Source organism: Toxotes jaculatrix, chromosome 7, assembly GCF_017976425.1.
Source record: "Toxotes jaculatrix isolate fToxJac2 chromosome 7, fToxJac2.pri, whole genome shotgun sequence".
NCBI lineage: Eukaryota > Metazoa > Chordata > Actinopteri > Toxotidae > Toxotes > Toxotes jaculatrix.
This window is the reverse complement of record NC_054400.1, coordinates 12,539,764-12,567,675: the sequence shown is the minus strand read 5'-3', so window position 1 is coordinate 12,567,675 and position 27,912 is coordinate 12,539,764. Positions and strand designations below refer to the sequence as shown.

The 27,912-nt window shown below is 40.9% G+C and overlaps 1 protein-coding gene across 3 annotated transcripts; it reads right to left on the bottom strand.

Annotated features, from left to right (window-relative positions):
• Positions 1-170: 170 nt before the first annotated feature.
• On the bottom strand, positions 171-27,572 carry nipbla (NIPBL cohesin loading factor a). Of its 3 annotated transcripts, none has more exons than XM_041043234.1 (49): positions 27,220-27,572; positions 25,575-25,646; positions 23,856-24,005; positions 23,408-23,573; positions 22,995-23,095; positions 22,769-22,880; positions 22,351-22,514; positions 20,470-20,618; positions 19,373-19,463; positions 18,858-19,073; positions 18,414-18,668; positions 17,541-18,292; positions 15,406-15,619; positions 15,071-15,247; positions 14,705-14,878; positions 14,254-14,415; positions 14,026-14,132; positions 13,839-13,925; positions 13,385-13,616; positions 12,659-12,810; positions 12,473-12,553; positions 12,180-12,280; positions 11,896-12,025; positions 11,689-11,771; positions 11,008-11,140; positions 10,342-10,485; positions 10,034-10,120; positions 9,387-9,607; positions 9,162-9,264; positions 8,925-9,023; positions 8,543-8,689; positions 7,491-7,625; positions 7,262-7,360; positions 7,076-7,129; positions 6,873-6,981; positions 6,521-6,651; positions 6,254-6,394; positions 6,031-6,124; positions 5,644-5,798; positions 5,342-5,432; positions 4,898-5,071; positions 4,486-4,676; positions 4,191-4,298; positions 3,711-3,911; positions 3,176-3,322; positions 2,661-3,046; positions 2,328-2,502; positions 1,567-1,764; positions 171-1,470 (listed from the first exon to the last, which is right to left on the bottom strand). In XM_041043234.1, the coding sequence occupies exons 3-49, from the start codon at positions 23,917-23,919 to the stop codon at positions 1,108-1,110; spliced, it is 7,656 nt and encodes a 2,551-aa protein (XP_040899168.1). In that variant the 5' UTR covers positions 23,920-24,005; positions 25,575-25,646; positions 27,220-27,572; the 3' UTR covers positions 171-1,107. The 3 variants fall into 3 exon arrangements, with proteins under 3 accessions (XP_040899168.1, XP_040899169.1, XP_040899170.1); XM_041043235.1 differs by having other exon boundaries at positions 14,026-14,129; XM_041043236.1 differs by having other exon boundaries at positions 18,117-18,292.
• Positions 27,573-27,912: the final 340 nt, after the last annotated feature.

Here is a 27,912-nt window from a genome sequence, read left to right as displayed (position 1 = left end):
ACATAAATACCCATAGAAGGATTGTCTCTCATTTTGTACGCTCTCTCTAAAGTGACCAACCCTCTTAATTTGTTTCAGGCCTGCCTATGTTTTTAGCAATATCCAGGTCCTATACTTTCCTTCATTTGCAAAATGAAAAGATCAGATTAACACTTTGAGCAGACAAGTGACAAAGAGAAGTAGAAAATTTATTGCAGTATTTGTTCCACCAAAAGGGTATGAATCCCCTTTCCTCTTATTACTAGGGTGACCTAATACAACAAAATCTACATTTACAAAATATCCTCCTGCAATAGGCCACATATACTGCATGCGTAGTTCGAAATAGAATAAATTATATTCAGAGGACTCTGCCATTGTACAGCATGGACAAATAAAAGTGAACAAAAATAAAAATTCTTATTTTTTTCTTTTTTCTTCTTTTTCTTTCAAATATCTAAAAGCTAAAAGGAAAAACCATCAGGGTGCTAGTAGTATAATAAACTCCAAAAACACTTTAATAAGAACATCAAAAAGACTAATTTCCAACATTCACTTAAGGTTTTATTCTTTTTTTTACAGCTTTTTTGTCTTCAGAGATATAAACATTTTAGTTTTTTGTCGTGTTAAACTATGATACAGTGGGAGTAGAAATGAGCGACTAGAATCTGCTGCACAACAGCGAAGGAGCTCCCACAACAATGTTGACAAAACATTTCCCTCCAGGTCTCTTTTCTGATAGCCTTTTTAAGGGATAATTTGGGTGAATTATTCCTTTAATGCCTTCTGGATTCTATCCTCTGAACTTGTACACAAACAAAACATGAGCAGTCCCTCTAATATAATAAGTCTTATGTTTTGTGTCATTTTTGCAAGAATAACTCATGTAAAAGTATGTAGTGTCAAATATTCTTGCCCTCTTGTGTTTTCTTACAAAAATGAGGAAGGAGAGGAGGAGGGTAGGAATCCAGTGAAGTTTGGCTGTGTTGTCGGAGGTGGCAGGTTGAGGAGGAGGAGCAGGAGCAGGGAAAAGGATGATTCTGGTAAAGTAGAAATGGAGCAGGGGGATCAAAAAAAAAAAAAAAGAAAAAACAAAACAAAAAAAAAAGAACAAAACAACGGGAGCCATTAGCTAGCCCCTCCTTCCCGCGCTGCATACAGTGAGCGTAAAGTCTGTACTACTTTGTTGCTCAGTTTGTGGTTGCTGGTCAAGGCAATCTTCTTGTAAATGATGTCCGACTCCTTAATAGTGTCCACCCAAGGCACCAGTTTGCGGCCATCACGTTTCTTGGCCTCCGCCCAGGGCCCCGAGTAGGAGCCGGCCATCCAGTGGATGCTGTATCCACTCGGGGTCTTGTTGATGACTCGAGCTATTTGTGGCCGGTCCTTGTATTTGGGGCAGCAAAGGGCAATCACATCCATTGCTTCCACTGTCTCACTCATACGGCCGGGGTCCGAGGAGTCACCCGCTCGCCTTGACTTTCGAGAGGACTGCAGGGAGGACAGAAAAAAAAAGGTTGCACTATTTTCCCCTCACATTTTTAAATTGTATTTTATAAATAGCATGTGTGTATCCATGTAACTCACCCCTGGGGTCCTCTCGTCGCCATCACTATCATCGTCATCTGTCTCTGGTCCTGCCTGATTACGTGGACTGGGTCCTGACATGGGGCCGGAGCCTCCCAGTAGGGCATTTATGGCTTTGTTTCTGATGTTAGCGCTGGCAGACGCTTCTCCCTCCTCATCCTCCTCGTCTGGATCCAGATGCTCCATCAGAACCTTGAACTATGTGGTATGAAAAGGCAAGAAACTAGCGTTTAGACACACGTTTTACACTCCTCAGCAGTTAGACATCAACATCTAAGAACTAAATGTGACAGATTGGAGTTGTTGTAACCACTGCAAACTAATGAGTACTGAATGATCTGAAGGGCAGCACTCTTTGTGGGAATTAAAGGCACATATCCCACAGTTGCCAGAAGAATAAAAGTCATGTACAGCATGATAAACAAGTGACGCCTGCCACTAGATTTGTATCAAGTTGCCATGTTCTTCAGACAAATGAAACAGAAATAAAAGCTTTTACAAATAAGCTGCTGCTGTAACCAGACAAATCATCAACATCGAATTCACTGCAATGAGCAAGTCCAAGCCTCACATTTTACTGATTTCAAATACAAGTTCACAAGCAAGTTACGCTTTTTAGAAAACATCTTGCATTTAAATGCTAATATAATTGGTGAGAGGACAGAAAATAAGCCAACCCCAAATCCACTGAAAGATCAACTTGCAATCTGTGACATACAGAAAACACTGGCACTGAAGTCTGACATAGCTTCGTTACTTACATCTAGGTACTGTTTGACTATCCGCTTCTTGACATCATCTGTCAGTGTGGCGCGAGCCATGTTGTTGGAGATGAAGTCAAGGGTTTGTCGTGGGTGGAAGTGAACATTGCTTTTTCTGTTCACTGCCTTATCGTACACCTTGGCTGACTCTGTTGGAGAGTACTTCTGAATTTTACTGTAAAGATAAAAAAATGTTTTAGTTAGAGTGGACATGGACTTCTCAACATGACTGAATATCTAGAGTGGTACTCCACTGCGTTATCAACACTGAAAAAGTAAGATATATCCTTTCAAATAGAGGCTGCATAGATACAAAAGTTATGTAGATCTTACCTGTCAGAAAATCCATACTGGTTCTTCAGATGCTGTTTGAGCACCAGCAGCAACAGGATGCCCTGAACAGCATTAGCAAAGTCCAAGAGACCTGTGGGATTGTCTGGGAGGAGCCTCATTACCTTTTCCACATCCTCCACATCCAAATCCTCCAGATCAGATTCAGACTCTGAGCTCTCCGCAACAGGTTTCTTGGCCTTTTTAGGCCGCCGTACCACATCGTCATCATCATTATCGTCATTGTCATCATCACTGTTGCTGTTTTCTTCGTCGTCGCTCCGGGGGGAACCACAGTTCATCTTTTCTTCTTCGTCCTCCCCGTCAGATATGTTCTTCCATTCCTTCTTTACCTTCTTCTCCTTACGCCTCGGCTCCTTCAACAGAAGCTGAGCAGACAGAAAGAAATCAAATATTTATAACTTCTGTTGTGTTTCAGAATTTTTTCTGACCACTGAGGCAACGCAGAACCCAAATAAGCAATTTAGATGCAAGCTGCTCTCAAAACGTTGACATACCTCTTTAAAGGTTTGTAACAAGTTGCTACCAGAAACAGACAAGGTGATGTCTATGTGGTGCATGATGAAGAGAGGCTCCTCCTGACTCTGGTATGGGAAACAGGCGAGGTTGTCTGCTATAAACAGAAGCATGTTCACTTCTGTCTTCTGCAGAAAGAAAGAAAACGGGAAAGTTGAGAGCAAGCGCCTGGTAGAAACTCACGTGGCAGTGTTCACTTATTAGAATTTTACATATTCATACAGTAACCAAACCGACAAATTTGAAAGACAGAAAAACTATGCAATCTATCATATTTCAACTCCTTAATGTTTGTCACATCTGTATAAAAGGTACTGGTTAAGATTCATGATGTCCCTATCCTGTATGTTGTCATATAAAACCCTTCGTATATATCTAGCAAAGACACACTGATGGCAAGTGTGTGATGGCAAACAAACACAAAGTTGTTTCTGACTCAGTATGTAGTAGATGAGGAATTCCCACTTCACACTGAGCGGTGTAAATATGTGTCAAGATGAGTGCAGGTTCACTCACAGCACTGTCATCAAAGAGGTTCAGCAGTGAGATGAGGAAAGCCCTGCGGTGCTGGCGGTTCCCACGGATCATAGTGAAGAGATGGGAGCAGAGTGCTGAGTGGGTCTCGTCCTGTCTGAAACCTCTTATGATGCTCTTACGAGACAAATCGATGGCCTGCTGCAAATTGTATGACATCTTCATCCCAGCAACTGCCTTCATCTGTGAAAGAATATGTTGAAAGAGATGTCACAAACCTAGTGTGTTTAATGCTGAAATAGATGCTGCGATAGGAATATGCTACTTTAACAATGAGACTAAAATCCATGTTACAACTGCCACTTTAATATACTTGAAAATCACATCAATGTGAGGGTCATCTTCCGTATACTGTCACAGGTGCTGCTTACTTATGGAGATACTTAACCGGCAGAAGTCATTGAGTAACAACATAATTCATGTCATAATTCTGACACTCGACCACAGTGAACACCAACTCACATGGATGAATCCTGTGTACTTCTTGTCGATCTCCACCAGCTGCTGGTCAGCTTTGTTCCTCATGCTGGGCTCTGGGTCTGTTCCCATTGCAATGAGGTAGGGTACACACTGCACGGATGGGATGAAAATGATATTATGTTCACACACTTATGTTTATATAATTCTGTTTACCATATAAGGAGAAGTTTAAATGGAAGGAACTGAGGGTTTAACGATGCTACAGCAAAAGAAATAATGGAATTCATTGTCATGTGTTATCAATTTCACTAGGTGGAGTGGTTTGACAGGTTCTTACCTGTACAGGATGGATGAGACCCTGGTTGAGTGTGAGAGCTATGACGTTGAGAGCAAAGTGCCGGACACTGGACTGGGTGTGGAAGAATGCCTCCAGCACCTGTTTAAGATATAGCTGCATGATGGAGCTGCTCATTCCTGAAGAGATGTCTCCCATCTCCTTCAGATCCTCTTGTTTTGAAAGTTTCTTCCCTGCAAGGACACAAAATATAACATGTTAACAATGCAATCTATTACAATAAATATATTTATTGAGCTGAGGGAACACAATGAAGTATTTCTGGTAGTCTTTTACCAGAAAAATTATGTTTAAATAAACAATTTGTTAATCACTGAGCATTGTTGATTGTGCTACCAACTATGCTGGTGTGCTGAATGCAAAAATCTGCTTAACTACAACCAACTTAACTTACATTCCCTGTCTGCTTCCTGCATCCGCGTGTCCTCCTCCTGAAGGTATGTCTGGAGGTTTTTCAATATCTGGATTTTAAGGTTGATGGAGGAGGAGCTGTCAGCCAGGATGCCGTTGTACAAGGACTTCACCTCAGGCACAAACATCTGGCTGGGGTGCATGATCACAAGGAAGCCTGAGGGAACAAACAACAAACAGCAAAGGCATGTAAGAACAAGCAAGTAGTACAGTCACCATCTACATCATCTCCACCTGCTGGGGAAGCTTCTAGCACATCTCTGGCCTTACTATTGCAATCCTGCCAATCTCTAACATGAAACTGTAGGTTAGTGTCTCAGTAAAATTAATCGCATGCCTTCCATCATTCTAAATACTTTGCACACAATAAATATAGCGCCCTTTACATTTTGTCAAACCTATCATATTATAATAGTGGTATTCTTGCCTAAACCGATGATGGCTTTGGTCTTGACCTCCTCGTCCTCATGTTTGGTGAAGTATAGCAACAACTCGAGAACTTTCTCCTTGATAACAACCTGTACACAACATACAGACAATGTTGTTAGATAGCGCACATCTCATTTGTTATGGTACAGCAGTGGTTTTGTTTACATATTGAAACTAATTTTGGCTGTGGATCTAACCTAGGCTGCAGAAACATTTTCTCTAGAACTGGCCAAAAACTAATAACTGGACGCGCAATCCATAGCTTTTCCCAGTATCATTAACCATCAACTGCTATCCTACCTTGTTGGTGCCCTTGAACTCCTCCAGATCAAAATCAAAGTGTCGTGCCAGGGCCCCCACAGTGAAGAGTGATCGCAGCAGGAAAGGCTTGTTTGCTACCAAGGTTGCGCTGTTAGGATCCTCATGATGCTGGATCTTGAGCTTGTTAAGTGCACCTGAAAAAAAAGTCATTTTCATGAAGACTGGGTGTGTCCTTTCTTTTTCACAGCTACTATCTAAAGGGATATGGGAATACACTAAATTTATGGACCTGCTTGGAAAGCTGAAATACAAGTTCCTTGTTCTGGACTGTGGTGAAGGTGACACTTCAAAGCTCAACATTGCAGACTGCTGTTATCCTTGCAAAAACTATGTGCTATACAAGATCAAAGTAAAGGCATATCTCACCATAGAACCTGTTGAAGCAAGCCCAGACAAACTTGTAGTTGTGCGTCACTTTGTTGACAACAGCTCCAAGACAGCTCACACAGTGCTGGACCACCTAGACAAAGGAAGGAGAACATCATATCATCTCTAAAACAACATGGATTACACCCTACATTTAACAGGGAAAACTTAGTTCTACAGTGGAACACCCTATGTAAATGTCTACAGAGCCACTGCCACGTACAGTCATGCCGTATTTGATGATGAGCTTCATGAGGTCTTCTTCGATGGTGGCGAGGAAAGTTTCACTGGGATGCTCCATCAGCGGCACCACAAGTTCCAAGATCTTTGCCACATTACAGATGACCATGAAGTCATTGGCAGTCTGCAGGGGAAACAACAGAACAGTAATTACTGTAGAATCTCTGACAGATCAGACACCAACAACGAATCAATTGGTGGTCCATAATAACTGTGCAGTAACTAAATGGATTTGGAAAACACAACTTACGTTACACTTTGTGGTCAGGTAGGGTTGCATGGTCATGGCATGTTTGACCATGAGCTGGGCCCTGATCTTGCTGAACAAGTACAAGGTGGTGATACACGCCACTAGCCGTGTTGAGTTTACACCCTTGTTCTCTGAAGAGGACAGAAAAAAACACATATATAAAAATGTTATTTCTGTGGTTCACAGATGCTTTATGCACCAAGTGCTGTGTTTGAGTATAAATTTTTATGTTTTAATGCCATTAAACTTCCTATAAAAGACTGATTAACTCATCTAGAAGTATAGACAGTGGTTTAAAGGAAAATCAACTGCTGCATTAAGACAGTTTAAGTTGGTGTCGGATGATAAATACCTGCAAGAGACTCCTCGTATTTAAGGATGTGTTCAACCAGATTGTCGACTAGCTGAACACAGGCCTTTTTGGCTGGTTTATATGATGCATCCTCTTCAGACTTGAGAAGCTAGAGCAAGAGAGACAATATTCATTTTAAAAAGATCTTAAACAGTGATATATTTCCCACCAGGTGAAGTCCCAACACAAAATCAAATACTTACATTCTGAAGAAGTTGCTCAAACCAGTCATAACCGGTGTCTCGACACGCTGCAACCTGAAGAAAAGATATGAAAATTAAACTTCACCATAATATTGGGTAAGGGTTGATGAGAGATTCTGCCTTTTCTGTCCAGGTTTATTACTTTTATTACTGGATACAAGAAACCTGTAACTCAGTGTAACTTACCACATCAGTGATGTTCAGGATCTTTCTGGTCATGGTCTCTTTGTCATGGGCTGGAGTTGGAGTAAACCACAACTTCTGGAATGTCTCATTCACCAGTTTCTATAAACAACACAAGATTGTGTCATGTTTTATGAATATATTGCAATACAGAGAGAGTTTAGAATTTAGAATAATCACATATCAAAACAACTAAAACTGTAAAGAGCCAAAAGGTGCCACTGATCCATACCTTGATACCTTCTTCGTCATTGACTCTGCGGATCATCCTCACACACATCTCAGTAATCTTACTGAAGGTTGGCTGCTCCAGACAGATGTCTCTGAGGATCTTGATCACCCGTTTTCTTACGCTGATACCAGTGTCCTGTGCACCAAAAGGAACTCAATTCATAAAGGACTTGCAATGTACTGCAAGCAACAAGGCTCTTGTTTCATTTACAAAGGAAACATCTGCCTTGGATGCAATAGCATTTTTCTGCCAATAGGTGGCAGTATAAGACTGTAATGAAGAGTGAACTTCTCATGAACCCTCCTGAACATTTCCATGACAACAGGCACAACAATTTCAAGGCATTCACTTCTTAGATGCTGAGTACAAAGTACGAGGCTTTTGTGTTGGACTAAATTTCAATATCGATAGCTTACATTACAACAGCTACTACAATGATCTGCGCAAATCCTAAACTGAATGCTGCTTTTAAACTGGCTCCTTATTCAATTATTCCTGCCATGTAAAAGCAAACCTGAAACATTTTAAGCAAATTTTCTTCAAGTTCAATCCATGCAGATGCTTTTCCGTGCAAACTCAATGAACAGAAAAAATTGCCTTCCCGCCCAAGTGGCCCCACTTGTACCATTTACATATGTATTAAACAGGTGCATGAAACAGTAGCTTCATTTCCACACTAGCTTTTCATGTGAGCAGTTTACAAAGAATGGGCTTTAACGGATCCTAAAGTGTAAAACTCTGAAAGCATACTGTGGGTGTCAGGGAGACCAGCTGTTTTTCTACAATCTGGAAGTGACAATCTGAGTGTGGTGTTGTTGAGGAGCAATGAACTGACTCATTGATATCTGCAGATTGCCATTCTGATGACACAGCACATCATAACATAATTTCAAACATGGCTTTTCTATAAATGGCCAATTCTCAATAACAGTTTTTCAGGTAACTGAGTACATAATTATATGAATTATATTATATGTTATATGGAAGCTGTAAGGCTTTACAATGAGCTGTAACAACAATGTGTCCAGAATGAGTCTGATTGGGCAACATACCAGTATCCTCTCTATGAGCATGTCATAGTACTGTTCAGTGAGCTGGGGTCTGCTGAGGACAAATCTGCCAAGCAGCTCAACAGCTGCCTCTCGCACACTGGTGGAGTTGTCCATCAAACGACCATGGACGCCACGCTGCATGTCGGACTGAAGAAGTGGAAAAAAAGAGTGTCATTATATAGTATGGGGGGAAAAAAACAGACTACAATATCACTTGTATAGACAGCAGAGTAGCATAGGACAGTATAACGAAGCACACTTTAACAGAGCAAGAATATCACAAGACAAGAATTTAAAGCAGTCCATACAATGTACAATTTGTGTAATGAATGTACAAATCAGGCATGACAAACTGTCTTTACAAACACAGATCCCAACGCACCCTTGCCAGTATGCTGGGGTCCACAGCCACAACCTCTGACAGACATTTCATGGCTTTAGTCCTTACAGCGATGGCACTTTCCCCAAGAACTCGCAAGATCTATTAAAAAAAAAAAAAAAAGAAAAAGCCTGATCAGTGAGCCCTAATATCACCTGTATTATATTGTGTGAATGATTTACATATTATTGTATGCAGCTGTTGTGCTTCATTAAAAAGTTAAGAATATTCAAATCTTACCTGTGTTAAATAAATATCAAAGCTCTGGGCAAACGGCCTCATGGAGGCCAAATAACGCACGATCAGGCAGGAGTCTTCATAGTCCACAGTGTCAGAGTTCATTCTGTAAGGGAAGGGCAAAGAGGAAGAATGTTATAGGATTATATAGTCATACAACTGGCAGTGAGATGGTTCTGTCATACGAGTGATATAGATGACTTTGTCTAGACATTCACACATCCTTACTTCAGTGTGGTGAAATGAGCTGGCGTGGTCTTGATGATGTTGCGCAGGAACTTCTTGCGCTTCTCAGCACGCTGCATAATTTCACCGGTGCTCTCCACTTCCTTGGCATGTTGTGGTCCGTCCGATGAGTCCTCATCCTTCGGGTTCTGGTTCCTCATGGACTTCTCAGCCTCTGTGGTGGCGTCCCGGAACCACTGGGCAATGTAGAACTTTCTAGCAAACTAGAGGACAAAGAGGGTCTCAGTATCAGATGTAGATGAGACAAAGAATATAATTGTATGTATATTTAGAAATATTTAGAAATCGATAAAACAATCATTTCATTAACACATAGTAAGTGACAGTGTAAGCCAATTTTGTTGTGTGTGCCTTTAATATAGTCTTTTAATCCTAACGAAAAGTGTACTGCTGTGTAATTCCAGCAGATTACAGCATGAATTTATGGCTAAGAATTTAAATGGATGTTTTTCAGTGTTCTGCAGTGTGACCTATAGGAAGGTGCTTGTATTTGAGATTAAATAGCTCATTTCAAGTAAAAAGTTAAAAAGCCATCTTAACACTCAAAACATGCCCATAGATTTCTGATATCTAAAACCCCAACAGTGTTTTAAGTCCCCACTTTCATAGTCAGTCTAATATAAACCCACCACCAGTGAGGCATCTGTCTCAGCATTCTCTTCCAAGTAGTCCAGTAGAGCTTTCTGCAGCTGCTGGGTCTCATCGTTACCTTGAGACTATATAATCAGAAAGAAAGAAGTGTCATTCAAACCAGTCCATATTCAGCAGAAAGGCTGGAATGCAAATAACTGAGCAAAAGAGAAATTAAATTTTAAGACAATTTTTTTGCTTGTTCCATTTTCAACTTAATTTTAAGTTTAACTTAATTTTTGTCACTGTAAAAATCACCTTATACATTTGAGAAAAAGTAACATCAAATATGAAGGTTTTGCTCTACCTCTTGTAGGATACGATCAATTGATCTCTGGTCCATCTTGCTAGTGACTGCGTCCTTCCTCAGACGGGCTGCCACTGTACCCAGGTAGTCTAGAGATGCTACTCTCAGAGCCATCTCTGTCTGCTTATTACTGAACTGGTGTACCTGATGGGAGCAGAGACAGAAAGAAAGAACATAAGGAGATGTCAGTGAAAAATGTTTGGTTGTAACAGTTATCATGTTACACTTAAGACCAAGATTTACTTTCACTTGCATGCTAAAAGAAAAAAGAACTTATCTGATCACTGCATTTGTGCATTTACCATTAATTCCTCCTTCACTACATCTTAAAGCATTCAAATATTTCACTGACACAATCAAAAAGTAATCCTGCTGATAACAAATGTCTGTGCAAATACAGAGTCCAAAACTAGCCTTATAAATGTCTTAAGGAATCACAACATCGGTGCTTTAAATGCAACGAATAAAAAAGGAAATATTGGGAGAATGTCTTCCAAAAAATGGGTTTCAACCTCTCAAGTCCAGGTCTCATTGTTAAAAGGGTTCTCTTTTGTCAAAGGATTGTAAAGCTGTCCACTGCTATTAATCTGGATAAGCTATTCTTGGGAACACTTACGCACAAATGGGTGCATTTCCAGTTTGAAGGAAGAGCTGTGTCATACTAACCAGTAGTCTACCAAGCAGACTGAGCAGCAACTCTGCAGCAGGCCACTCTGGTTTGTTTACTGTCGAGAGCAGGTCCTGGACAAAGTTCTCAAACAATGGCCGGTAATCTTCTTCTCCCTGCTTGCTGCCACACCTAAGAGAGAGGAAAGAGGAAGAAAGTGGCAGAGGAGGACAGGGGGTAAAATAAAGGGAAAGCATAAGAGAAAGAATTAATGGCAGCAATTATGATCAGAGGCCAAGGGCCATGAAGCAACCAGAACATGAAGACATCAAGAAATTTAAAATTTCTATGGGTTAACAAGCCGGCAGTCCGAATAAACCCTGTCACGTGTTTGACCACTTGACACACACAGAGCAATGTTTTGACAAGTAGGTCCCTGTATTGTTTGTGTGTCGAGCAGTACCAGCATGCACATGGGGAAACCTGCACACCATTAGGATGATGGTGCCTTGATACTTATTACAGAGGGCATAACAAACGATGGTAGCCAATGGACATGACAGGTAAAAAATAGTCCAAAAGAATAAGCAACAATCCTTTAATTTCTTTAGAATTAGTCTGCACTGTATGGCTGTTTATAAACACTTAAGGTGACAGAGTACAGCTTTAGTACAATGAAACTTAGTAAACAAAGAGTAAAAAACATATTTCAAGGCAGTACAGAACAGAAGGGTAATTACTTTTTGAGGAAGACTGAGAGGAAGTTTTGTGCTGTTCTCATTGCAGTTTCATACGAGTTGGTTATCAACACATCTTGATCCACCTACAAAAAAAAAAAAGAAAAAACTCATGAGAAAATGATATGTCCAAATGTGTATTTGTATTTGCATAAACTGTATATTTGTTTGTTTTTGTGGTAGTTTTGTGTGTCTTGCTTGTTCTCCTACCTTGCTGTCGTACTCGTCTAAAGTGTCCTTGTCACTGGGGAGGTGGACCACACACTGGATCAGCTGCAGCACCAGAGCGGTCACCATTTGGATGTACATCGGCTCTCCATCCTGGTCTGAGCTGTTCAGCCTAAGAAGACAAGAGGTCAGGACACACGATAAGTTACTATGATGGATATCATCCAGGAAAAGAACTGATTTGGTAGGCAGAGAACACGCTTTTTCATTGGGAAATCTCAACCTCCGCCTCACCTATCAATGTGAATTCATGTAAGACAAGTTACCTGAAATTCCTGAGGGAGCGTTTGCTGGTGGGCAGTCTGGCGAGAGAGGTAAAGATCTCCTCCAAGATCAGCTGCCGATGCTTCTCATAACGTGAGAACACCTGAAGACAGGAATTAGTAAAGCAGTTAGTCTCTTTCTTTATAGTACAAGTCTCTACCATCATTTTTTTTTACTTTTTAATAAAAAGTTGTACACAAGAAACTGTGATGTAGTACTCAGGATAAAGTGACCCAAAAAGATGGTTGCAAGCAGTGTCATTAGATAAACACAGCATTTCTAAACGAAGACTTACTGCTGTAACCAGTTTAATGGCACACAGCTGCAGCTCACTGACATTCTCCACAAAGAATGGAGTGATTCCCATAGAAGAAACCTGAAAAAAAAGAGAGCACGAATCACCATTTGTTTTGCAAAGTTTTTGACTTGATAAACTGCTAACTGCAGTCTAACATTGTTTTTAAGTACTTCTAGTTTTTACCTGGAGGATGGTGGTATCTGTGAGTAGCTGGATCTCTAGGAGTTCAGAAATGTTGCTCACAATGTCGCACACTTTGTTGTACAACATGACAATGACACGTTGCTTATGCGTGGAGCATTTTGCCCGCTTTGCCTTGGAGCTCAACATGCCACCTACATGGACAAGAGCAACCCTGTTAAATACTTTTCTCAAAGTGTTTTTCATTATGGATCAACCATTTAACATTCCAACAAACATTTTCCACTTGTTTATGAAAAAAATCCATAATATTTCATATTTCTTGAATTAAACTCCCCTTGAATTGCAGAGACATTGTCAAATAACATGACAGAGAAAACAGCTTTGTAAACAGATTTCACAGATGTAATTCAGGAAGTCATTTAGGTCGTTCTGCAAATTAACCTCCACCCAAAGTGTAAAGAATTCAGCTGACTGTGAAGCTTACGGATTAGTTTAGTTTCATTTATTTCGGCTTTAATTTTTTGCAACAGCTCATACTACTTGTTTCCATGAATGAAGAGTATATCAAGTACAGTAAAAGAGAAAACTGTATTGTCAAGTGACAACCCTGTAATTTCCAGACGTTGGAGAGAAATTGTCAATTGACTCATATATTCACCACAAATTCGGTAATCTGGCGTCACTAAGATCACGACGGTATAAGGCCCAGGCTTGTATAAAAATCAAATGATCAAATTAAATAAAGCTCCTTTTCTTTATCCTCACCTCCATGTGGGTCCACCCTGTAGACTGGGTCATACTGTGGATACAGTGTGTTCTGAAGATGGAACTTGGTATATTGAAGCACCCGCTCTATGACGTCCTCTATGTAGACAGCCTTCGGCATGTGTGCTGAGGTCATGATGTTAAGAGCTGTCAGACAGGCGTCTGCTGACTTTGTGACTCTCTCCATTATCAGGTCTCGCCAAAGTCTCTCCTCATCTTCAGCATCATGGTCCTGAGGTTAGAAAGGAAAATAATGTAAATGCATTTTACAGAAATAAAGCACTATCTGGAGGCCAAAGGTTTCAATTCATTCTAGCAATAAGAAACCTTTTGTAGCATTTTAACAATTTATTTTCTGTTATTTATTTTTGAATTGATACTGTATGGATTTCTGCAGTATATCAGTATCACTACAAAGAAAATTAAAACAGAGAGAGGGAGGAAGGGAGCTCACATGGTTCATCATAGTGGAGAGCTTGGACCCATCCTGGATGTTCTTTTCCAGTATGTTCAGCAGCTTCACCAGTTTGTCTGATGGGATCTACAACAGCAGAGACCATTGTTTAGACCTACATCTGAAGCAGAATCACGTATCAACAACAGCCTGTACAAAGTATTTACATTAATATACTATACAGTACCCTGCTGGAGATGCCCATGGCCTTAATCTTGGCAGACTCGCTGCCCAGCTCATTCAACTGGTGTTTACCAAGCAGCAGTTCCTGAGGTATCTCATCGTCATCTGCTGCTGGAAAACACAAAACAAACCGTTACACAAAGTCACAGTAAATAATGGTGAGTTTGATGTAACTGGGTTTTCAGAATGGACCACAGCAGCAGATTGAAAGCCAGTCAGCACTGATATTTACCCATGGCAGTGAAATCCACATCCTCCAGATTCTCCAGTATGTTGTCAATACTTGCTAAGAACCTCTTGAACGTGGAGGAGTCCATCAGCTCTTCTTGGGTCAGCTTGGGTTCATATGCTTTCCGTTTCTTCTGCTTCTCCTTCATCTTCATTTTTCTGGCAACTGAGTGACAGAGTTTTCATCTTAATTGTTTTGCCTTATGTTTTGTTTTCATTGTGTTTGCCAGATAACAAACGCTCTTTAAAAGTAAGAAACTCTGTTTTCTGGGCATATATTTATTTATTGCCTGCATATGGAAATAAAAACATTACCCCCCAGTTTAATGTAGCATTAGTTTTCACTGTGAAGACCCAGGAAAAAACACACTGTAAGTAGTTCTATCACTGTCACACACATTTCAAAAGAAAGAAACATAATTTGAAAGGCTGTGGCATGTGACTTGAATACAAACCTTCACTCATGCTGGGTGGTGGTGAATCTTCTTCAGAGGAGTCCCGGTAGCGACTGCCCGAGCCTCGTCTGCTGTCCCGGTGCCCACTTTTCCGATGTTCCCCTGAACCCCGGCGCTCTCTTTCTTCAAAATCCCAGGACCTGTCTTTATCTCGGCGCTGCCGCTTCCTTGCAGCTGTATGGAAAAACCATGAAGGCCAAACTTTTACAACTGTAAACTGGTATTGAAAAATTAAATTTAAATATAAAAATGTCAATCATGCCTTTAGGTTCATTACATTTTAAGTATATTTCTAAAATGAATTGGACCAAACCTTCTGCAAAGAGTCGCAGTGAGAAGTGTCATGAATTAAAAAATCTGACTCACACTCTCCATTTGCGTCAAAGTCTTCATCCGAGCTGACCTCAGCGTATTTGGGCCTCTCATTTACAGTGCTTCGTTTCCTCTTGTTCACTTTGACTCTTTCACACAGGGGCATGGTTGACTCAATCTCTGCCAGCAGCTCTGGGGGCAGCTCCTTCAAAACTGCTGGGTCCATACCACCTGAAGATTTGACAATATTTTCAAGTTATTAACAAAAAGATATTTTTTTCCTTTTAAGTGCATAGAAAAACACAGAACAGAGAGAGTGAGAAAACGCTGTAAGTGTAATTGAATGATCACGCAAAACTGCTTGCAGTTCCACAGCTCCTTATTCTTACTTTTGCCAGACTTTCCTGATGAGATCCTGTTCTTTCCAGTCTTGCTGTGCCGGATGATCCTCTGGATCTGGTCAATGGAGAGCTTTTTAAGAACCACTACAGGCTTGGGCCTCTTCTCAAAGTCCTGCACCAAACCCAGCCTCTCCAGTTTAACCTTGGGCTGGCCCCACATTTGACCTTCAGTCGACCCGCTGCTATCTTTATCACGTTTGATCTGGAAAAAAAGGAAGAAAAAAAGCAAGGAGTCAGTTAAGCCCTCTGAGGTTGTTTGAAAGTCAAATTTCAATAAAACTCATTTTTTCACACATTTCTGAACAGAAAAAAATGTGAGCTGGGAAAAAAAAGAAAATCAAGTTATATAATAAAATGTAAACAATGGTTCAAACTGACTGACATAAGATTTGCCATTTTGATGTTAGTTTCCAGTATAACTCAGAGAACAAAGCCTTAAAGGAATACTCCACCATTTTTCCAACATCACCTCCATGTCTTACATCATAGGAGTAATAGTCAATACGCTGGTATTTGTACATTGTCAACACTGCAGTGCCAAAGTAGCAACTACCCCCTGCCACTAGGGGTGATGAGCAAAAACTGGAGAATGCTATAGTGGATGTTTCCTCTAGTCAAGAAAGAACTAACATTTCAACTGTTGCCAAAATATTATTACGTCAAAGTTTGTGTCTGAGTTGTGAACACCTAACGCATATGCAATGAATGCCACACACATGGAAACAGTTATACTAGCCCTCTCTTTCTTCTGGTATTGGCATGGCTTTCTGTTGTTTTGCCATCGAGTTAGAAGGAACGCCTATGGTAGGTGTCTAGTCATTAGTACCTGGCAAAAATGATAAAGGCTGATCAGCAGCGAAACATAGACTGGTAGCTTGCTGCACAATACTGCAGGTTTGCTCTGCTAAAGGTGCTGATTGAGGCCTAAGGTTGAGTAATGTCAAAAATTTTTGACATTTGAAGTGTGACAAGTCTTAAGAAGTGATTTTCAGTGTCTTTTTCCATAGTACCTTGAAAATTTGGGGATAAAATATTACATAATATGAATCAGTTCCAGCACAGGGACATCATAGGTCCTTTGCCAATGCCATTTTTTCCCCATTGTAATGTCCTACATACAGCTGACGAGTGACATACATTGTCAATTAACAATTGAATGACAACACTGCTTAGTCTTACTGAGATTAACAGAGTGCAGCTCTCATTACAAAAGACAGAAACAATAAAGATTATTGCTGTGGCTTTAGTTCAGTCTTCCTGACCCAGCAGCCTTGTAAACCAATCAGCCGGAGCTACAGCTAAATCCTCCAGAGACCGCATAACTGGTTTAGTCCTGTCAGGACAACTCCTACGCATTTATATTGCAACTTCAACCATAACGCACCTGCAGGACTTTTCAGGTAAATAGCCACATTTTTACTAGACAAGCAACTCAGTGTGGGGACGCTGTGTGGGTGATTAGAGTGACAGCACCATTAAACGACTGGCAGTATAATCTCGTTTGCTTGGTGCTAAATATGGCTTCAATACAGTATCTACCTGTACAACTACAGCTATGTGTGTCCCTTGCTACAAGTTTTTGAAAGTGGACACGCACAAGCAACAATGTTAAAATATTAGCTCAGCATATTTTTCCATTGGTGGGATAATATAAGCGTGCACCAAGACGTGGCTGGGGGTTGTATCTTTGAACACTTAAGTGACAATAAACATAGTAAGAAAGGATTAAATGAATTGAAACTTGACTGTTTTTCAACCCACGTTTTTGGGCTGCGGGATACTGACAGTGAGTGCTTTCAGCAGGCATTTACTCATGTGCAGCATCTGAAAAATGGCAGTGGAGCATTTCTTTAAGGTACTTGCTTTTGTTTACACACAGGACTACCAACTTAATAAATAAAACAAAACAATTTCTACTTTTAACAACTGGTTAGAAATGGGTTAATGTGTTAACAAAACCTTAAGACCAATCCGAGGAATAAACAAAAGGCTTATGAATGGATAAACAAAAATGAAAACAAAAAAAAAGAGCAGTGGTGTGATTTGTTTTGTGAGATTGCAGGCAGTGACAGTTGAATGATTGGTAGATGAGTAGATATTTTGTTTGGGTCAGCCCAGATCACCTTGGGGATCTGGAAGTTCTTCAGTGCGCCACTATGCCCTCCCAGGAGCTGAGCAGGAAAAGAATCTGGAAGTTTAGCACCAGAAGCAGATGAGGCTGGTTTGGAACCATCTTGCCTACTGCTACTCCGACCAGGCTCTCCAGTGGAAGAAGCCCGGAAGCCCGCCCTATCTCGGTCACTTCGGCAGCGAGAGTCAGGCGAGCGTCGATCTCGACCACCAGTCTCGCTCCGATGCCTCCTATCTCTGTCAGATTCTCGGTCCCTGTCTCGTCCATGTTCCCCTCGGTTTGATGACTTTGGCATCTCTCCCCGCCTGTCTGAGGATTTCTCATCATGTCGGTGCTTTGATGACTCCCGACCTTCTCTCCTGCTGTCATGTTTATCGACCCTGTTCTTGATGACTTCTGGTCGTCCATCTGGTTTCAACCGCAAAGCTGTGTCAGAACCCTCCACTGCCGCCGGACCACTAGCTGGTTCTTCAGGCCAGCGTTGGGCCTCAAGGGCTGGAATAGGGGCAGCCAGACAGGGGTCGAGCTGGCCATCAGCTCGGCCGGCCTGCTGGAGGTCGATGCTCACCATGAGGGGAGGGCGACTGGCACCGTTCCCAGCTGCAGTGGCCTCTTGCGGGGTCAGTTTGCCAGCATTGCCCCCTCCTGTTGATCCGCTTCCTGGGGCACCTGTGGGGCCACCTGGTCCCCCCGCGCCTGGCTCCAGGGGAAAAGAGTCCTGCTTCCTTTTTTTGAGCGGCTTATCTGTACAGAGAAAGACATGAAAATAAAACTATATGCCAACTATATGCTCGAAAAACCTCTTAAGTTAAAAATTCACAACAATTTGTATCCATAGACTCAAATTTACAGATATTCTGCACACCTTTATCTTGCACTTCCTTTGAGCACTTCTCACTAGCCGCTTCTCGCTCTATCCTTTCAATTTCAGCGAGGGCATCCAGCTCTGCCTCATCATAAGGGGAACTGGGAGGCTGAAGACCACTGGCACCACCTTGCTGGGAGACCTGCTGCTGTTGCATCCGGGCTCCCAGATTTTGCTGAAGAACTGGCACCTGCTGGAAGCCCAGTTCTGCCTCCATATTGTCCGAGTTCTGGTCCATGCCTGGCATAACCTCACCTGAGACATTAACAAAAACACTTTTATAGGACTGTATTTAAAATGGCTCGGTTCGGACTAACAATTTATTTTTTGTTGTTCAAAGATGTGAGTGCAGCATACCTCTTCTTAGGACTGCTAATTCATTTAATAGCTGTGAAAGTGGTTCATTCTGAAACTGGAGGTGTGGGAAACAAAATCTTCTCTTACCTGGGGGATCGGACTCATTTGACTTGACCCTGGACAGCTTGAGAGTCAGTTTTGTAGAGTCCTTGTTTGGAGAGCTAACAATGTCATACATGTCCTTCTCCTCTTTCACTGTTGGGGTTTTCTTCCTTTGCTGCTGTTTCTGGTCTGGTCCTCCCTCCCTTGGTGAGGGCGCATAGGGAGGTGGTGACTGCAGAATCAGTGGGGGGCGAGAACCCGCTGGAGCAACACCAAATAGAAAAGAAAGTTATGCCTCAAATGGAAGTAAAAAGAAAGGGCACATACCTGTCTATGAGAGGTATTCCACCCTAATAATCTGCAAAGCAATATACCAAGACGACCACTAAGACTGAAATGAAAATCACGGTGGGTCTGAATCACTTTTGAGGGATAATGGACTCAAACAATTTTACTGCTGTGAAATTCTGATTAAATTTCAGAGCCGGAGGCAGCTTTTCCCTAAATGCAGGCAGAATGTATGCCGTGGAGTGCCTCCTCTCCTTTTCCGATGGCCTTACGTTTGGGCGTTCCTTCGCTCCCTGCTGGGGAGCAGCCAGACTGTGAAGACCTCAGAGGGAAAGAAGGATTCCTCATGGTGGAGTCACCCTCCTGGACAATACATAGACAAGACAGACGTAAGCTACCAGGCATGAGTTTTACAGACTTTCAAACAAAAATCTGTTATTAAAATTCTTAACACCGTGAATACAAAGTCCAATTTTTACCCAACTGTTGCAAATAAAGCTTCTTATATGAGGGAGCACTGACTCTAGTGTACGGGTATGTCTCAATTATAGTTACATGACTAATTGGGAGACCAAAATAATTGAAATTTGACACAGATGCTCTCACACATATCAGAGGTATTATGCTGATTTAATATTATGTCAAACACTGAAGCAGAACCTCCCTTCTGGGCACACATTATTCAACATGTGTCATATGCTTATACGAATGTTTTCCCTAAATATCTTTCACTTTCTTCTTCACATCCTCTCTTAATGGGAAAAAAACACTATTGAGCTTTCACCTAAAAATCAGTATCAATTTAAAAAAAAATAACTAAAGGAGACTACCAACAGAAAACACATCTTTGAACCCATCTAAGTTATAAAATCTGAACACAACTGAAAACACTCACAAATATACCCACACACATATGTAGCTCAACAGGTTTTATTCAGAAACCCCAGTGCCTGGTTGGTTAACATTACATAACCACCCCTACGAGAGTATCGCTTGACATTACTTTTCTCCTCTTTAGCCTTGAGCAATTTGTAAAATCTTGCGCCTTCACTCTTTCTAAATCTAAATCTGCTGTCTATTGCACAACAGAAAGTTACCATTTAAACAGTATTCTCCATTTTTTGTCCATATGAATGCTCACTGGCACATGCTGACTGTTGCTTGATTGCTATCTGAGAAATGATAGTGGGGCCTCTCATGTAAAGTGACATGCTCTTTATGCTGCTTAGAGAAACCATCTTTGTCTCATATCACAAATCTTCCAAATCTTTTAAAAATCTGTGCCGTTTGTACACACATACATTTTTGACTTGGTTGGGTAGTAAACTTAATGTAATGTACTTTTTGTTCTGGAGTTTGTCAGTCGTACCTCACTGCCCAGGCGGTGTACAATGTTAAGGTAGTCCTCAGTGCCATGCCTGTCTGAGTGGTGGTTGGCAGCATTGGCCATCTGCCCCGATACCTTGCCCTCATGGATATTTCTTATGCCACCTGGAACCATGGGACTGGCCACAGACACTGCAAGATAAAAGAGGAAAGAGTCAGTGATAAAATCATCCATCGGTGTTGTAATCATAACATTGCTGATTGTGAAAAAAATAACGTGTTCTTGTTTATTGGAGACGAGTCCAAAATTGATGATAAAACTGCTTAATTAGGCCATCATTCGTCCAGGAGTCCAAGAGAGATTTAATGAAAAAAGCTAAGTATAAGTATAAGAATAACACAAAGTACAACTACCCCATATGGAAAATGTAATTACACTGAACTTATAAGTTGCACAGACAATGAAAATTATTTTGGTGCCTGCAATTCATTACATGGTTAAAACAAACCTGCTTCCTCACTTGTTGGATAATAAAAACTGCTGTACATAAAAATTTGAAAATAAAAAACAAAACTTGTGCTTTGTAGCACAAGTTTTGTTAAGCAGGAGAAGAAAGCCTGTAATTGTACACTATTTCTGTTTTTGTTCTTGTTGAAAACTGAAGGAGCATTCTTAGGGATATTTTTATTAGTTATTTCATTTAAAATAGACCATTCACTCTATATAATTTTATAATTAAAACAGTATGTTTTAATAAAAGCACTTGAGACATCTCACATTTAGCTTTAACTTAAAATTGAACCTTTAGTCCACTTTGAAGAAAAGACCAAGGTATGTATCATGTGTGAGCATTCAGCCTAAAAATACCAACATGTGGTTTTTGGTCCATGTCACCCAGCGCTACTGACAACATATACGACAATCATGATATGCTGATAAGTCAGTACTGATGGGCCCTACTGAACACCAGTGCTTAAATTGTGAAATTATTACACTGGTGTATTAAATCTGATTATTTATTATTAAATTATTCTATTTCATTTTTCTCTATTTTATCCAAGTCTTACTAAAAGGGCTTTTTATTGCTCATAGGTTTCCGGTTTCGAGCTACACGGTTCTGTTCGATATTTGAATTCAGAATTTGATTCTTGCTCTTTTCAATCGTGTTACTTCAATATAAAAATTTGGAAAACCCCTGGTTAAACATCAGGGGAAAAAATGGGACAAAAATATTGCAGGTAAACACAGAAAGATACTGTGAAGCAACTAAAGGAAGTATTAAGTTTGCATTCACCGTTGCTTAACAAGGAACAGAATTTGGCCCATGAAACTGTTCTCAAAACCACGGCCACTGATCACATGCAACACACAGTACAACACCAACAAGAAGAGAGATTTTAGAGGGCAAAATCAATAATTTAGTTTTGTAAAATGCCCACCTGGCAGATTTAAATGCACCTTCCGGTCTAATTAATATGTGTCTGATCAAATCTACCAGATATGTGATCATGTCAGAAAGCAAAACTGTAGTTCACAAATTTAAAATAAGAATCCATGAGATCATATCAAAGGACAGTTCTTCTCAGATGGTTTCTTTACATAAAACAATACTAAATGGTGCTCTTTGTCATGTATGCACACAGTTTAGGTGACTTTGAAAAAAAAGACACCAACATACCTCAAAATTTTAGTACACTTCATTCTAATTGTCTAATGATGTCAGCATGTCAACCTCAACCACATGTCAACCACACATGCAAGTCTGAAAAGGTGATGTCTTTCAACAACTCATACAGATCATGTAAATTATACAGTTGCACACCCAAACACGCATGAAGACAAAGTAGCATGGACCCATATTTCAAGACCTCTGTCCCCTCATGCATGAACATGAATATGCAACACACACATATACACTCTCACCTTGTTGTATCTGTTGGTGTTGGTTATAGCTGGGTGGTTGTTGGTGGGGATACTGCTGTATGTAACCAGGAGCAGGGCTCTGGGGAGTGTAGGGACTGGGTACTGGACTGTTCTGCTGGCCCATGTACCGGCTACTGGACCCAGTCTGGGGCGCCACAAACCGGCTGGACAAAGTGGAAGAAAGAACAGGAAGAGAGGAAGGTGAGCACGAAAGTAGAAGGAAGTTGCATAATTAATAGTGAAATGAAATTGAATCAGTATCATCTAGGAAACTAGAAAACAACACCACACATTCTAATGTAACCGGGATATTCTAATTAAAAAAACAAGGAAAAACATGTAAACAACAATGAAATGGTTACTATTTTTAATGACATGATATATTAGAGTCTTCTCAATTTCAATCAGAATGACCCACCTTGATGGACTGGGAGAAATTGCAGCCGGCTGGAAGTTTGCAGACTGGGCAGGGCTATGCATGGAATTCGGGGTGATCTTGAATGGTGGTACCATTGGTTGCTGCATAACATCTGTTCAGAAATTGAAAAAAAAAAGTCAATTTTTTTATAAATGCCAACATGCGGCTTGTCTATACAAATGTATGCTTTCAATTTGTAATGTGCAACAGGGATGTGTCTCCGTACTTTTCTCCCTGAAGATGCCAGGGTTTCTGGCCAGCATGGTCTGCAGCAACAGTGGTGCATCTCCCTCTGGCTCATCGCTACCCAGGTTATCCTTCAGCTCTCTGAAAAAATGCACAAAGAATAGGTTTGGTCACATAAAATAGTGGGGGCAAGATAAGTTGGTGGCACAATAAACAGTAATAAGTAGAACTGACAAGCACTGAATCATGTTTGAATGCAAATGCAAACACTGTATTCATGAGTTTAAACATACATAGGACTAATTACAAGGATGGCCTACAATTCTGGGTTGAAACATTTAACAAAACACAGTACTTTCTGTAGAAATTCTGCTAATGTACAAAGGTCACAGGCTTTTTGTTAAGGATCAAGACACAATTATGACACATAGACACTTTCACTTATTTACTCACATGTGTTCTGTGGAGACCTGGTTGAGGCCATGGGCTAGCTGGGAGGCCAGATTCTCATCCCGACAGCCCAGTAGGCAGGTAACTTCCTCTGCAATCCTCCCATTGTATAGGAGGCTCTTAGTGGTGGTGGCCGGGAGAGGGGAAGGTAGGGGTAGCTGGTTCAACACTGATATGAGAAGAGAGGGATGATGGAAAGAACAGAGATGGGGAGGTAAATAAAAACATATGAGAAAAAGAGACAGGATGAGAAACCAGAAATGCAATGCAATGCAGAACAGGTGGCCATAGAAAAGTAGAGAGATGGTAGACAAGGCAAGAGACAGGATATGCAATCACAATTGCAAATTTACATCTGTTCAGACAGAATATTTCAGTTTGGCATTTTACACTAGAGGAGGAGAGAGTAGAAAAACTGTGACAATATATTTGGACAAGAGCTGTTACTCACAGTCTGTTAAGCTAGCGATCCCAGCAAGAGTGGTGATGGGAACATGAGGCATATCCCCATTCATGCTGAAGGTGAGGGTGGGGGAGTGTGTTGATACACAGGTAGATCAGGGGGTCAATGGACGACACCCGTCCTCACATCTCCTGACACCTAGGAGAGAGGAAGGTTAATAAGGGAGGGAAAACGGCATGAGTGATGTACAGGAAAAGGGGTAAAGAGGGCAAAATATAGATGTAAAAAGGAGTAAAAGAGGCAGAGAAGAGAGGGAATAAAAAAAGACAGGAGGAAGATTAAAAATGATAAAATAATATTATTCAGGGACATCAAATGCACAGTGAATGACAAAATATTTGATACAGTATACATAGCTGCTATTTCTGTTCTGCTGCATCATCTGTACGCAACAAATAAATGTGTCATATCAGATCTTATCAATTAAGATAAACTGCATTGCGTATATATGGTGTATCAGTATTTATTAGCATCATTATTTATGTATGCTTCTGATCCATAAGGGGGAATCCTCAGTGATCTCTGCATGAGATACAGTGACAGAGGTCCAGGAATATCATGAAACTAGCATAAGTGTAGTCTTATGAAATGTTCAACAGAAACAAATGCACAGAGGACTGAATATAGGCCTTATGGTTAAGGTGCAAGGTCATTAACTATTAGGCCACCCTGCTGTACAATCACACTACTTTATTAAACTGGTACAAACCTTAAGCAGCAACAAATCAACAATGGGTTATCTGAGACCAATGTATTAATACATCAGATCTTTTAATACTTGTGATTTTTGTTACACGTTGAAGAGTACGTCTTCTTACTTCAGCCTCATTATATAAACTGGCGTTTATTGCGAGTCATTTAAATGTCACGTTGGATCACTTGGATTTCCCCTAATGTAAACTCAACAACACTGATATTAGCATTACTGCAATTTTTACATTTGGCTTATTAGGTGAAAAGAAAGAGGCTCTAAAAAGGCGTGTTTATACTCATGTATCACACTGCCACAAATACAGAATTTTTCTGAATAATACACAGCCCCATCAATAAAGTACTCCAGTGAATAAGCCTTGATATTATGATTGTCCTGGTAATACAACAGATATACTGTGTGTGGGTATGTACCAACGTTCTTCTATTTTCTCTCCAATTCTTGTCTGACTTGATTTTCCAATTTATACATATTTAATATTACCAATACTGTGAAACTGAGTGAATAGTCAACTGAGGTAAATCTTTGTGTTCCTACCATAGTAGTCTAGTTTGCTTCATTAATTTCAAACCAGACAGTTCTTTACTTACAGCTTATTATGACAGATCTGCACAAATTAGGGCCCTGTGTTGCACTTAATCTGTCTTAAATCCCTCTGCTTGTTCGATGTCCTTGACCCCTCAAGAAAGACTGTACAGGAGGTCAAAGGGAAAAAAAAGCCAGCTGCAATTTTCAGAATATGTAAACGTAGCCCACGCTTCATGGATGAACCTGGTTGTTATAACAAGCCAAAAGCAGGCCAGTGCAGGGCTCACTTGTTATCCTCATTATTCTCTATGACACAAAATTAAAGTGTTTACATGATGTGGACAACAAAATTGGATCACGATTACATGAAGTGGACTCTGCTAAAGGAGTTATCAATATCCCAAGTTATCACAATTACTATTATTACTAATGATAGGTCAGTGAAATTAAAAACAGTATGATAATACCTTTTTGAAGAATTCTGTGCAGTCTCGGGTGGACTCACTGACATTTCAGATAAAAAGTCCTACTCCTTCAATCTGTTGAAAGAGAACATGTCTCTGTATCAGACTTTGTGAAATAAAACTGCATTATCTTCTTCTTTGGGATGATTCCAAAGGAAGCTGTGTCTACAAGAGTAGTACTAAAACACTAACACAAAACAGCAAAATAAGGCCATATAAAGAATCACAATATCCAATGTCACACATGCATTTCAAAATTGCAGCAAGTGTCATTACTGCTACACAATCGTCAGCCCAAGAATGCAATGCAACAGTATGCAGCACTGTTGGAAATGCAACAACTTTTGCAAGAACTTCTGCCTATTACTGATACCCTACTGCACGTAAATCTGTAAACACAATGCTGCAACCAGACCTGAGTGCATACCGATCAGTGTGGTCATATAGTAAATTCGTGAAACACATTCTGCTCTTAATAAATGTAACAGGAGATCAACAGATGGATACTGTAAACATTACATTAGCTAGCCATAACGTTAGCGTGCTCAGTCTATGTGGGCTCCCTCAGTACGCAGAGGCTTGGCTGACAGCTGTGAGACTGACAGGCAGGAGGCAGCACAAAGGAACAGATGCACTGTGATGGTGGCGGCAGTAGTGGGGGGCTGCATCCTCCAGTAGCCAACAGCCACCGTACGCATTCTGCAAACTGGTAACTGCAGGAAGCCACCAAACTGTATTCGCGGTGGTCAAGGAAACATATCTGCAAATCCCACTAATGACATTTACATGTCTACCAAACTCCGACAGTAGCGTAACTATAGCTGAGGAAACAGTGTGTGTGTGCTCAGTCAAAACATTTCGAAACATGATAGCAACCAAAATCAACCATAGCCCTGCCAAAGGCTTCAGCAAAACAAAACACAACATCGGAACTCAAATAACGGAACTCAAAAAAATAATAATTACCCAACAATTACTTACGTGTAGTTGCCGCTAGCATCCATTTAACTGTTTATCTTAGTGAGCTGGATTTCCAGCTGCAGCCCGCTACTTGCGAACAAAACCACCAACGTTACACTGCCAAGAAGTTGGCTGCCTGGATCTTTCGAGCTAACCGCGAAGCTAGCGTTACCACTTACGATAGCAGCTAAGATCACTTACGCTAGCTGCCTAACATTCGCTAACAACAATAGTCGTGTTTTAATAGCTAGCTAGTTATGCTAACTAGCTCTAAGTGTTGTTAGTTAGCTTCGAATGCTGCTCCCCGTTCAAATAAAGGGAAGGCAATTCGAAAAATACAAGGAAGCGCTAGTCGGGGTTAATAAATGCTAGCCGATTTCTGTTGAGCTCGGAAAAAGGCGACGGGTTTGAGTGAGTAGATGCAAAGGCAACGGCACGGATTCTAATTCCGTGGCAACGGCCCAATCCTCGGGCTCGACAAATGACATCCAGTTGAGGCCGTGCGCCTCAGCAGAGCAAAAACACACCTAGCTAGCTTGGCTGGCTAGTTCGTTAGCTTCCGTTACCTCCCGGTCAACGATTAACGACGCCGTAGGTGGTCTTGCAGCAGAGCATTTATTAATGTAATAGATAATAATCGCAATTTAAAAAGTTTGGTTCAAAAAGAGAGATGGGTGATTATATTTACCTTCGGATGTTGCGTTCAAAGGGAGGGGAATGTTTTAGCTTGGTTTGTGTCCGTGTCCGTATCTCTAGCTCCCCCTTTCTTCTCTCTCGCAGCTCCTCCAGAAGGAACTCGACTGGCTTGCCAGCTAGCTGCTGAGCTAGCTTGCTAGCTATCAACAATAATCCGGGTCGGACTGATTCGTTCTTCTTCCGTCACTCAAGGGTGAATGTTTCAACGTACATTCATGGGGAAACATTCGTTCTTCGGAGTTTCAGTCGGTCTGCGCCGACATAAACAATGAGTGCAGCCAATTTCGACAGTAAATGAGAAATATGACGATTGTTGCGATCATCAAGAGGCTCTCCTCTCGTAGAACAAAATGCCGACCGGAAGTTCTGCCGTCTGACTGACCAAAGATCTCAGGAGTGACTCCCTCCATCGGCGCCAAACAAAATGCCATGCAACATTTCGTGTTTTAGCCGCTGGGGAGCACTGTAACACAAGTTTATCTTCCCTTGCCCATTTACTTCACAGTTCACTGTAAATTCTGGTTTAGCTAAAGACAGAGATTGTGGAGACATAGAAACAAATAACCATTATATTTTCTGATGATGAAACGGGCCATAGAACTACCACCTCTATAAATCACTACAAGCAAATTCTCTTGCCGTTTCTCCTAGTATACAATGCAAACATACAAACATGGCGTGTTAC